Genomic DNA, 13,346 nt, shown 5'->3' on the forward strand with positions numbered 1-13,346 from the left:
CGTTCCGGCTCCTCCCGCTGCTCCCGCCACCGCCGGGCTCGGTCAGTCTGTTTGTCCGACCGCCGCCGCCGCCGCCGCCGCCGTCGTTCCCTGGCTGCTTCAGCCTTGATTGCCCCGATCCACCGCCGCCACCGGGCCTCGGGTGTCACCGCGTCGCCCAACCCAGACACCCCCTTCCCCTCGTAGTCTTTTTTCCCTTCTCACTTAACACTGCCGCCGCCTCCCCCCGCCCCCAACGGGTCTCCGTCGGCGGTTCACGTGGTAACTGAACAGACCGACAGAGGCAGCCAAAATGGCGGACGTGGAGAGCTTTCCCACCCGGGTCACACCTCCTAACACGCAGGCGCGATGACCTCCTTTCCCCACCTCCTCTGTCCTGGAGCTTGCTGGGAAACCTGGAGGCCCGCCCAGGTCCGCGCAGGCCGTGAGGGTCGCGGCAAGCCCCGCCCATCCTTTCGGTTTCTTGTCTCCGAGGCGCCGGGGAAGCGAGGGAAGAGTGGCTAACTGCGGTTCCGACCCCCTCCGCATCAAAAGTAGCGATTCCACTACTTCTTGCTAGATTGGCTTTTCATTCATTGGGTAGACTCTTCCAGTCTGTATAATCATAGTTTGAGCCTAAAGTGCTAAAATCCCGGTGTCCAAAAAGCGGTGTGTTTGATCGTGGACCAAGTGCCTAATTAAGCAGCAGAGGCGGAGGGGAAATGAAAGTTTCACCCCAGTGGGGTCTTGTAAATAGATCCAGAGAGGATGGGGCTTACCGGAGTCTGAAAAGCGTGAAAGAGTTAACCAAGTAAATGGGCCTGGCTGGGGCATCAGTGATTTACTTTTATTACTTTAAGAGGACCCTGGAAAGGTAGTCAGCCAGATCCGAAGTACCATGTTTGAACTGCCAAAGAAACATCTGAAGGTTAAAGTGTGTGTTTTTATTTCAGCGCCGAGTTCATCCAATGCAGTGTTGAGGACTGTATGAATCACCTTGGGTTGTGAAGAATTCAAGGTCACTGACTCCCCTGGAACTGGCTTCAAGCTAGTGTTTAATATTGTGACTCCCCGTCACTAGAAATCCTTAAATCTTAGGAAGCCGAAGAGTATCTGGCAAGGATACTAGAGAACTACTGCAGTAAGCAAGGTCAGACTGATACCTAATAGAGTCGTTTCAAGCCATTCACTAAAACTCGACAGTAAAACTATTTTAAACGTGGCATTCTGTTGATGACTACAAATTTTCACATCGTATGAGCCATTTTTATCCTTGATTGTTTTTGATTATCTCTCTCCAGATCCTGAATTCCATCAGTAGTAGCATTCTGTGCATCATGAATCATTATACAATATATGCAGTAGCTTTGATTTTTTAATCATAGTTACACAGATGTTTTACTGTTTTCGGCTTGCTCTTTTTTTTTTTTTTCCGGTACGCAGACCTCTCACTGTTGTGGCCTCTCCCGTTGCGGAGCACAGGCTCCGGACGCGCAGGCTCAGCGGCCATGGCTCACGGGCCCAGCCGCTCCGCGGCATGTGCGATCTTCCCGGACCGGGGGACGAACCCGTGTCCCCTGCATCGGCAGGCGGACTCTCAACCACATGGACGCGCAGGTTCAGCGTCCATGGGTCCATGGGTCCATGGGTCAGCTTGCTCTTTAATCCTCCATGGAAGGTGTGAGTTGAGTAAGATGTTTCCCAGTGGAAAAATCTGCGACTAATACTTGGATTTTCTAGCTGCTATCTTGCATGCCCTCTCATTTTGCCTGGGGCATAAGTAAGATTTTAGAAGTCAGATCCTGGAATTTCTTCAAATTCTGTGATGTCTCTTTGAGTTTCATTAAGAAAATTGTATGGGGCTTCCCTGGTGCCACAGCTGGAGAGGGCCCTCGCACAGAAACGAAGACCCAACACGGCAAAAATAAATTAATTTAAAAAAATTGTATGTACAAGAAACCATTTTTGAGTTTCGAAATACGGCCAGTTTTTTAACTTTAGCTTTAAAAAAAAAAACTAAGAACAAATTTAGAATTCATAAAAACGGCTGTTATTTAGTGGTAACCTTCAAACTTCACCACCCCCAACAGGTCTTTCAACTATCTGAACTATTAAAAAGTAGAAAAATTGTCTAACTTAAGGTGATAATTTTGGCTTAGCTACTAACTTGGGTTTCCAAATCTCTAGCTTCATATCCAAAAGTCCTTCTGGCAATATTATTTGCTATGTTTTTCTAAATTTCTCCTGTAAATAATATTCTGTTTTCACCTTGGGGGAAGAAAATTTCTGGTCTTTGAAACAAACTGTAGTTTCTACCAGAAGCTGAGTAACTGAATAGATGAGCTAGCAATATAGTTTGGCAAATATGTTCCTTTTGGCTAATGACAAATAAATAACAATCTTTAAGACTCAGTGAATACTAGTCTGATTCAACATTTATGTGAGTTACAAACATCCTAGTTAAAATGCACCTACAAATAGCTGGACCACACAGTCAGTGATTTGATAGCCTGAACTCAATAAAATGTCTACTCTGATAGATCACCACTATTTGACAAATAGCGATCCCATTTAGTGGCTTATGCTTTGAATGACAGCTATGCAGGGAGTTAACATATCCAAGGCTAGGTGTGATGATGATGATGGTGGTGGTGGTAGTTATTTCATTCATCTTACAACATGTGTTTGCATATCACTTTTGTGATAAATTCACCATAAATAAAGAAATAACGTTGCAAACTTTAATTCTACAAAAGGGGTACATAGAGTGAAATTCCTCCATCTTCATATATGTAAGAGGTTCTCTATTGACACTTCTATATCTTTACATATTTACATTTTCTAGAAACAAACATAAAAGAAATCTATGTATTTGCCACCCAGATTTACAAAATGTTAACGTTTTGTGATTGCTTTTTTTTTAAATAAAAACTTGCAGATACAGCTATCCCTCTGCAGATTTGAATTTGATGTATAGTGTTCTCATGCTTCATAAATCAGTAAACATGTAGGAAGCACTTTTACCTTTTATACTGTTTTCAACTCTGGCTTTACTTTAACCCTTCCCCGGGAGATGTGAGTTGAGTAAGAGGTTTCCCAGTGGAAAAATCTGGGACTAAAAATTTGATTTTCCAGCAACATGGATGGACATGGAGATTATCATACTAACTGAAATAAGTCAGACAGAGAAAGACAAATATCATATGATATGCCTTATATGTGGAATATTAAAAAAATTATACAAATGAACTTATTTACAAAACAGAAACAGACTCACAGATTTAGAGAACGAACTTAACTACGGTTACCAGGGAGGAAGGGGGAGGGGGAGGGATAGACTGGAAATTTGGGATTGACATGTACACACTGCTATATTTAAAATAGATAACCAGGGCTTCCCTGGTGGCACAGTGGTTAAGAATCTGCCTGCCTATGCAGGGAATACGGGTTTGAGCCCTGATCGGGGAAGATCTCACATGCCGCGGAGCAACTAAGCCCGTGAACCACAACTACTGAAGCCTGCATGCCTGGAGTCCGTGCTCTGCAACAAGAGAAGCCACCGCAATGAGAAGCCCGCGCACCACAATGAAGAGTAGCCCCCGCTCGCCGCAGCTAGAGAAAGCCCGCGCGCAGCAAGGAAGATCCAGCGCAGCCAAAAATAAATAAATAAAATAAAATTTATTTTTTAAAAAATAAATAAATAAAATAAAATAGATAACCAACAAGGACCTACTGTATAGCACAGGGAACTCATCTAAATATTCTGTTACAACCTAAATGGGAAAATAATTTGAAAAAGAATAGATACATGTATATGTAAAAATAAAATAAAAATTAAAAAATAAAAATTTGATTTTCTAGCTGCTAACTAGAAAGGGGAACTCTTTGCCTGGGTCATAAATAAGGTGTTAGCATTCAGTTTCTGGGGATGCTTAAATGAATGTCACGTAGCAACTTCTACCAAAATATCACAGCTATTAGCTCCTGGCTGAAATTGCTTCATCAGGATTCTTTTCAAGATGGAGTTTCATGTACAGCTGCCTACTCCAAGTGTAGGGTTCCATCAGCTCTAACATGATGAGAGAAATGTGCTTATACTTCATCACTTTCCCAAAATATACACTGGTAAAAGGATACAGGGGGCAAAAGAACAAAACAGCCTTTTCCAATGACAGTAGTGAGATTTAGTAATTTGCCTAATGGTTTTGTATGTTCTCACTAAATGTGGCTTCTGTTCCAACTTGTTGGATTCTAGCAAAACCTGTGTCAGGACAAGCTTCCAAGGGATGGGGTAGAAAGGATATACTACTGACAGGTTGCTGAGTGGACAAGAAGCCAAGAAGTTGAGAACCAACAACTGACTCAGCATGTTAGTTGCATGGTTTGTTTACTTGAGCATGAGTCCAGGAGGCTCAAACTAGGTTACAAACTATAAAGTAACTAACAGTTTAGCAATCTATGTAGCCATCAGTTGTATGTAAAAATGAGCCACAAAACATAGAACGATTATTTTACTTTTTTGGTCAATAATTTTTGGTTAACAATTTTTTTCAATATCATTGCTAAGGAAAGTATAGAAAGAAAAAGAGATTTGCTAACAGTTATTTTGCCCTTAAAATGAACCCAAATGACATTAGGCTTAAAAGATTAAACCTAATTAAAATATGTAAAAATACACATATTTTAACATGGCCTTTAGACATCAGTTTGAATCGAGAATTAAATGCACAAAAAATCTGGTTCAAATGTGAAAGATAAAACCTATTGGTCAGTACAATAGGTATCAAAGAGATAGCCAAAAGCAAGTTGTTTACAACTACCAGACACGCTCTAAGCTTCCCAACGACCCTATAGCGTAGGTGTTTTGTTCCAGATATAAAACTGAGGCATGGAGAGGTTAAGTAATTTGCCTAAAAATCATATAGCTAAAAAGAGGTGAGCAAGAATGGCGCTTTCAACTTGGCACTTTGAGCCTGCTCTGCAGCTTATGGCCTCAGGGGACTGTCTAAACCTGTTGGGTGGGCTAAGTCCGAGTCCCAACTTCCCCAGCTGTGTGGTCTTGAACTGGTCGGGGTACTTCTGAAATACTAGGATTCTCTTTTCCTCACAGGGTTGTGGGGCTTTACTGTGCTAGTGCGTATAAACAGACTTTGGGAACTGTTAAGAGGTCGTTTCAAATATGAGGTATATATAATACGTCACCTTGGAGGAAGAGTTTGTCTTTTGAGCTTCATCTATAAATTGAGAATGATAATCACGGCGTGTCCTGCGGCCGTTGTGAAAGTGAAATGATAGTGCATGTAAATCAAATGATGCATTAAGGCACAGTGCCTGAAACACCGAATTCGATCAAAATGCTACTATTCAACCCCCTTCACTTGCAGTTTCCCGACTTACGCAGGAAGATTTTGGTAACTCTCTCTGTAAGTGTCCCTGGGGTGGGGGTCTGAAATAAACTCTCTGAGGACAGAGACGCGGCTAAACTACCTTTTATTTTCCCCCTTGTAATCATCTCCTTCGTAATCCCACTGTGCAGACTGAGGGCTGAGACCAGAAGAGCTAGAGTACCAGGCGGTAACTCCAATTCTTGGGGTTAGCGCCCCCACGCGGCACGGCCGCAGAGCCCGCTGTTCCGCGCCTCCGCCCGCCAGGGGGCGCTCGGCCGGATGCCGACCCCCGGGAGTGGCGGGGCTGGAGGAGGCGGAGCCCAACCGGCAAGATGGCGCCGTCCGCCTTGCTGCGTCCTTTCTACAAACTGCTGGCCCCGGCCAGGCTCCCGAGCGGCTGTAAGTGTCCCTCCTCGAGCAGGCCGCCCCGACCTTCCAGCCTGCGGCTCCCAGGGCGAACCCAGCCCCGCGGGGGCAGGAGGCGGCTGCGCCCCGGGCTTGTCCGGCCGTGACCTTCGCCGGCCCGCCTCCCGGAGCCCACGCCTGCCTCCACCCGCGACTCTCGGATCCCCATCAGCCGCCGCCCACCCTCCTCCCAGTGCCGTCCGACCCCTCGGGGTCTCGGCGAATGGACTTTGAGTCCCTCCTCCTGCAGACGCGGGAGAAGGAGACCCTCCCGGGGGCGCTTCTATCCGCCCATCCCCGAGACGTCGGAGGGGTCGCCAAAGCCCGTGTACGAGGCTTTGAAGGCGCCACTCGTCTGCCCCTGCTGGTGGCCCAGGGCGAGTTACTAGGCCTCTCTGAACCTCTCTTTCTGTGGCTGTTTAAATGAGAAAGTAGAAGGGGGAATTAAAAGCGACAATACGCATGTAAATGTCAGGTTTATTCCTACAGGGCGGTAAGTTATAGATTTAGAGACCTTTCTGTCCCCTTTCAGCTTCAGCGCGGTCAAAGTTCTACATTCGGGAACCGCCACAAGGCAGACCTGACTGGCTGAAGGTTGGACTGACCTTGGGCACCTCCGTTTTCTTGTGGATCTATGTAAGTATATACTCCCTTAAATCGTGCTACTCCAGCACGCTGGAGAGGACAAGTATCGGTGTGAGGTTGAATGGTGCGCAGCAAATCTTCCATTCCATAGGTTATTTATGTAAGTGCTAATAATCTATTTCTCCAGGAGGGAAATCCCAAGGACTAAAAAATATTAAGGTTTCAGAGGCATCGAGAAAGTATAATGAGGCTGAAATTTCTGTCATTGATCCTTCACCTGGTTTTGTCGCGAATGGCAGTTTTACTACATATTAATTATTCTTTAGTTTATTTCTTAATAAAGATGGAGGCAGGTTGGGATTTTATGAAGGCACTTTTTTCAGATGCCATAGGGACAGATCGTAAATGAACAAGCTATACAAATTAAATCCCATTGAACTTACAAGATATAAGATTTTAACAATGTTTGTATAAATACATTGTTGGAAATTGTACCTAGTGTGTAGCAGCCTTTTTCTTTCTTTCTTTTTTTTGTCTTTGTTTACAGTATGCCAAATGCTTTACCTGTAAAAACTTGTTTAATTTTTTCAACAACACTATGTGGTAGTACTATTATTGTTGACCTTTTACGGATGTAGGAAACACTTGGAGAAATTAATTTGCCAAACCAAGTTCTCCCTGACTTCAGAGCTACACTGTAGACCACTGTGAAATACTGCCTCTCCATAGATACATTTTTTAAAAGTATCTGTGCTACATTAGTATTTAAATGTTTTGTTTTGGAATTTCCTCCACTGCCGCCCACCTCCAACTCTTAGATCTCTTATTTGGGATTTTTTTTCATTAAAGTGGTTCAGCTCTTTGACATGGAAAGGAGGAAGAGATGTTGAAAGTTACTTACAACTTAGTAACTAATCCTTTCAAAATAACGTTTGTTATAATGTAACTTCATACGTTCTTAAAGTTTTCCTAAAAAGAAACTTGTTGCTGAGCGCTCTGATTGATATTGGATCTTTGCAAAACATGTCACCCTATATCAGCCATCGTTCTAGTTGCATATTCTGTCAGACAGTGGTTCTGAGAAAGTGGCTGTCCTCCATGACATCTAATTGAAACATATTATAGTTGGGGGATGTGGGTTGGTCGTTCACTCACAATATCATACTTCTGAGGTGAGAAGTATAGTACACATCCACCCCATCTAATAACCAGGTTCTGCTCTGTCCTATTGCTTTAGCCCCTCTGTGGTAAGGCTCTCCATTCCATTAATTACCCACTGAGTGAAGTAATTTATTTGCAGAAGTTGGATTTAAACTTTTAAGGGTTGCCTTCTCAAATTTATAGTATGTCAGATTGTGGTGAACAAGTACATATCATTCATAGCTTTTGGACTTTTGTATCCCTTAGCCTTTTATTTCTAACTAGAATAGTTGTAATTCTTTTAATCTATCCTTATTTCTCTTGCAAAATATAAATATCATTAGTTGATCTGCTCCTTCTCCTCTTTAAGTTGCCAGGAAGATTACATTTCTAATTTTAACTGTTACCTACTTCTAGCTCATCAAACAACATAATGAAGATGTTTTAGAGTATAAAAGAAGAAATGGGTTGGAATAAACTTTTGAAATACCAATACAGTAAGTATGTGATTTTCTAGGATTGAATAGACTATGCAAGTTAATTTGACCTCTTTTTAAATAATGTGTTTTGACTTTTTTCATTAGATTTATACTTTTTAGCACCTATATTCCTGTCTGTGACAAATTTATGAATTTTCAATACCTTGGCTCAAGGATCTCTTAGCATAATAATTTTTAATCATTACACTTTGACTGTGTTCAAAGGAAGTTGTGCTTAAGAATGAAACCAAAATCATATTTTCTTAAATCTAATAGTGCTGTACACAGTGCCTTCATAGCACTTAGGACAAGTTATCATTGTTTGTGTATGTATTTCTTAATACCTGTTTGTCATATACCACACTTGAGTGTAAAATTCCATGAGAACAGGGCATTCAGTTGTTAAATTTCTTACTGCATGACAATTTTATTATGATTGTCATTACAACTAACACCCAGTTGGACAATTCCTGATAAAACCTAGCTGTGAATAAGATAGAATACACTGCATGGTCTGTGATTTAAGAGAGTGAGTTTATTTTATATGTATATGTGTGCCATATTTCTGAAAATATTTTTAAAGAATCCTATATTAAGCCTTTTGTAAAATGGAAAATCATCCTTATAAATCTCAGCTTTCTTGGATTAGGTTGATTAAAGTAGATAACTTATATGTTCTGGAGAATAAAATAGTAATCACAAATGTACATTTTGTTCTATTATTATCACCTTGCCCATTTCACTACTTCAGTCAATCAAGAGATAAAAATGAAATAGGTTTTTAAATCAAAACCAGATGCTTTTGCTACTCCTGTAGTTAAGATTTAAAAAAAAAAATTTTTTTTTTTGCTAAAATTTAGATAAAATGAGGAGTTGATATTCTTTGTGGATTAGTTTTTTTAGACTTCCCCTGATGCTTTAAGGTGCATTGTTCAGAATGGTCTAATTTTAATATTACTTCTGCTGGTTAATGCTACAGTTTTCTTTTTTTTTCATTATAGGTATATAGTGTTTATAGCAGTTCCTCTGGATTCACCAATCTGTTGAGCTGTAAACTGAGAGAGTTACATGTGAACATATGTCAAGTCAGCATTTGTGTTTCACATAATTAAATTAAAAAAATACTTCTGTATTCTTCAGATTATGTACATTGTGACAATGTATAAAATGTCAATTCTAACGTAAATTACTAGAAGTATTTTAATGTGGAAAGTACCATCTGATAATAGGGTCAGTGGTAATTAAGAACACATTGGTAAGAAAACTTTTTAAGGATATAGATTAAAAAAAAAATCACTTCTGAGGATTTAGTCCTTCTGTCAACTTCTGATTTCTAATCAGAAGATTTATTTAGTGATCAGGATGATAGAACTACTACTACTCTATTATTTAAAATACAGAAGAACCCAAATACTATTTTCTTCTTACCAGAGTTTCTTCTGACTCCATTTCCTTGAGTTTGAATGATTTTCATTTGGGTGACTGTTTTTAACACTGGTATGGCAACAGTTGGCTCTTTTTGCTAATATGACTTTCATCCAGTGAATAACAGACTATTCAAAAAAAGGAGTTGGTGAGAGCTAACAGAGACAAAAAACACTTCATTTATCCCTCATTAAAACCCTTTCTTGTGAATCAGTTAACACCTATTTATATGCCACTTCATTAACATATAGTTTAAACACTTAATGTATTAATACTATACATTTAAAAGTGTATTATTTGTATCTCCATTTTGATGTTAAATAGAAAGTTTCATTGCCTTATAAATGGCTTTGTTAGTGTTTTGGGCTCTGGCCAACACTTACTCTGGGAGATTCATGGCCCAATACCTTTGGAAGTCACTTCTGAACATAAACTCAGAGTTACATTATCTCAGAATAAGTATTTAATCCAAATTCAGTGAAAGACCAGATAAAACAGTAACTATTAACTTTTGTCAATTCAGAGTCCTAGGTGGTAGAACTGGAAAGGACCTTAGGGGGTCATATAGACCAATTCCATAATTTTATAAATGCAGAAACCAGAGGTAAAGAGTCATTTGCCCAATATCACTGGAAAGTAGACTGACGGACTCTTAAAGATGACCATGTTCTATTCCCCAGAATTTGTATATATGTTAGGTTAGGTTAGGCAAAGAGGAATTAAGGTTGCAGATGGAATTAAATGTACTAATCAGCTGACATTGAGATGGAGAGATTATCCTAGATTATCTGGTTGGGCCTGATGTAATCACAAGGGTCCTTAGAAGTGGAAGAGGGAGGCACCAGTATGTGTCAGAGTGGTGTGATATGAGAAAGATTCAGCCGGCCATTGCTAGCTTTGAAGATGAAAGAGGGCCAAGAGCCAAGGGACAGAGAAGTCAAAGAAATTCTATGCTGGAGCCTCCAGAAAGGAACACAGCCTTGCTGACACCTTAACTTTAGCCCAGTGAGACCCATGTTGGATTTCTCACCTACAAAAATGTAAGATAATAAATTTGTGTTGTTTTAAACCACTAAGTTTGTTATAGCAGCAGTAGGAAACTAATACTGTCACATGGTAATGGACCAAGAAGTCAGGTATCAACTCCCAGTTCAAGGAACTTTACCCTAAAAGAGACACTTAAAATTCACATCCCTAAAGGGAACAGAAAACTCTTAAGACATTTGAAATTCTGGAAACTGATAACCTTAGTTGGAAATAAAATACAGCTTTAACAAGCAAGATTTACTGTATGTCAGGCCTTGAAAATAAAGCTGCCCTGTGTGGACTTGCATCTTGATTGTGCCTCTGTAACTCCAGGGGGAGCCATTCATGAAGACTAGGGCTGTCCAAAAGAACTTTCTGCAATGATGGAAATGTTCTGCCTGTGCTAGCCAGTGTAGTAGCCACTACTCCCATGTGGCTGTTGAGCATTTGGAATGTGATTAATGTGACTGCATTTTTTTTAGTTTTATTTCCTTTTCATTAAATAGCCACATGGGGCTGGGGGCTGCCGTATCGGACAGAACAGATGCAGGTTACGCTGAGTGACACCTCCTAGGGTTGTGCCACATGGGGGCACTGGTGAAAGGTGCTTTCTAAGCTGAATATTGAAACCTAACTCAAATTATATTAAACTAAAAAAAAAGGTTATGAGGATACAGAGTGACTCACAGACTGCTATAACAGGCATGCACCTGAGCCCAGGAATAATTGGGGCCTGGAATTCAAATGTTACCCAGACTTTTGCTCTTGGCTCTGCTTCCTGCGTTATGTGCTTTATTTCCTTTGCACACAGACCGTCTCTTCCCCAGCCCACGTTGTAAAGAGAAGGCTACAGTCAGTAGTGTCTTAAACTGAGATGTTTTAGCTGGACTGAACAAGAATTGTTCTGGTACACAACTCCTAAGAAGATCTTGGTCAAATGATGGTTCCTTTAGCAATAATGTAAAAGAATTTCCATAAAAAAGAAGATACAGACAAAACCATATGTCAAATGCTGTCAAGTTTTTTATTAGATCAAAATCAGACCTTTTCAGATTCAGTATCTGTGAGATAGTCATTAAATTATTTTCTTAAGTTGCCGTAGGAAAAAAAAACAAGCTATAGGAGCTCAGTTTTAAGTATAAGAAGTTGTTATGGGTTAAATTTTGGTCCCCCAAAAGATATGTTGAAGTCCCAGCCCCCATTATCTCAGAATGTAACCTTATTTGGAAATAGGGTATTTGCAGATATAATTAGTTAAAGTGAGTATACTGGAGTAGAGTGGGCCCTTAGACCAATGTGACTGGTATGTTTCTAAGGAGAAAAGACACAGACACACAGGGAGAAGACAGGAATGATGGAGGCAGGGACTGGAGTGATGCATGTGGAAAGCAAGGATTACCAGTAAACGTCAGAAGTTGGAAGGGTTCTCACCTACATGTTTCACACCTTGACTTCAGACTTCTAACCTCCAGAGCTGTGAGAGAATATAAAGTTTGTTGTTGTAAGCCATCCAAGTCTGTATTAATTTGTTATGGTAGCCTTAGGAAAATAATATGGAAGGGGTAGGGAACGTTATGTTTATTTTACTACAGAAGAGAAAGTGAATAGATGGGAAGAGTACTGAGGAACCTCCAAGAATAGTTTAAGAATCTACCATCTTGATTGACCTTTCTCCTTCATTTTATCGAAATATTTTAGGCCATCAAAAGCATGCATACGAAATGTAAAATAGATAGCTAGTGGGAAGCAGCCACGTAGCACAGGGAGATCAGCTCAGTGCTTTGTGACCACCTAGAGGGGTGGGATAGGGAGGGTGGGAGGGAGACGCAAGAGGGAAGAGATATGGGAACATATGTATACGTATAGCTGATTCACTTTGTTATACAGCAGAAACTAACACACCATTGTAAAGCAATTATACTCCAATAAAGATGTTAAAAAAAAAAAGCGTGCTTGTCAGCACTTTCTCAAATTGCTTTCCAATTTGTCTTCCTAGATACTCTTCTAAATTGTTTCACTTTATATCCGTATTGATCTGTTGAAAGTACAGGTTATAGCTTAGGGATTTAGTATTTTAAAAAAAACAAAGCTGTTTCTAGCTTTCTGTGGAGCCTAGGAAATCACTCAGTCTTGGAAAATTGCCTTTAATTATATGGAACTTAAGCCTTGAGTAAGTATGACTAATATTGCCAGTGGTTAGGGAGCTTTGTGAGCTCCCTCTCTTACAATATGTTTTCAAAACTAATATTGTCTTTGTCAACAATCACAGTTAGGTGGAGATCATCTTAGATAAACCAAATTAACTCTAACCCTAAGTTCTTGTTTTCCCAACAAGACCAAGAAAAATGTCAAGGATGTGCTCAAGGGCAGCATTATAAACAATGTGACTAAAGCTGGGAAACTACTATCTCAGCCTTAACAGAGTCTTGTATAGCGAAGACCTACTGTTAAAATTCTCTCAGGGTTCTGGAGAAACAGCTTGCTACAGAGTGAATTTGACACCCCACAGGCATGTCCTTTCTTGGGAAGTGTTTCATCAAAATGTGGGAAGAGTTTGACATCAAAATGGAAAGCCACATATCCTACAGGAGCAGTAGAGTAGGTGGCAAATTCCCTTTGATCCAAGAGGCACGAGCTTTTAGCTAAGATGAAAAGGGATCTGGAGAAGTGGCACTATTTATCTCACAGTTCTTGCCTTTGCCAGCTGGGATGGCCACATCCAACCTAGAGGACATGATAAACTCCCCGCTGGACCTTACCATATGATGAGATGGTGGACTATAATGGATCCTATCATGTGCACACTGAGAGGCATCAGAACATTGTAAGGGAGCCTGAAGCTTCGGCTTAGGCTGGAAGTCAGAGTCTAGCACTGCCTTCTCCAACTAGCTGAGTGTGTTTTATACCTAATGTGCTTTAC

At 40.7% G+C, this 13,346-nt stretch overlaps 1 protein-coding gene across 1 annotated transcript; it reads left to right on the forward strand.

The window, feature by feature from the left end:
- Positions 1-5,683: 5,683 nt before the first annotated feature.
- On the forward strand, positions 5,684-9,115 carry NDUFC1 (NADH:ubiquinone oxidoreductase subunit C1). The gene is made up of 4 exons (XM_079708282.1): positions 5,684-5,765; positions 6,304-6,407; positions 7,914-7,993; positions 8,977-9,115. Exons 1-3 carry the CDS (start codon positions 5,699-5,701, stop codon positions 7,971-7,973), a joined length of 231 nt encoding a protein of 76 aa, XP_079564408.1. The 5' UTR covers positions 5,684-5,698; the 3' UTR covers positions 7,974-7,993; positions 8,977-9,115.
- Positions 9,116-13,346: the final 4,231 nt, after the last annotated feature.

Source organism: Hyperoodon ampullatus (assembly GCF_949752795.1).
Source record: "Hyperoodon ampullatus genome assembly, chromosome: 1".
Taxonomy (NCBI): domain Eukaryota; kingdom Metazoa; phylum Chordata; class Mammalia; order Artiodactyla; family Ziphiidae; genus Hyperoodon; species Hyperoodon ampullatus.

What these genes read in the sequence shown, in the direction of transcription:
- NDUFC1 (XM_079708282.1), top strand. Translation starts at nt 5,699, where the DNA reads ATGGCGCCGTCCGCCTTGCTGCGTCCTTTCTACAAACTGCTGGCCCCG. An exon ending in GGCCAGGCTCCCGAGCGGCT is followed by an intron (nt 5,766 to 6,303) that starts GTAAGTGTCCCT and finishes GTCCCCTTTCAG; the next exon opens with CTTCAGCGCGGTCAAAGTTC. An exon ending in CCGTTTTCTTGTGGATCTAT is followed by an intron (nt 6,408 to 7,913) that starts GTAAGTATATAC and finishes ACCTACTTCTAG; the next exon opens with CTCATCAAACAACATAATGA.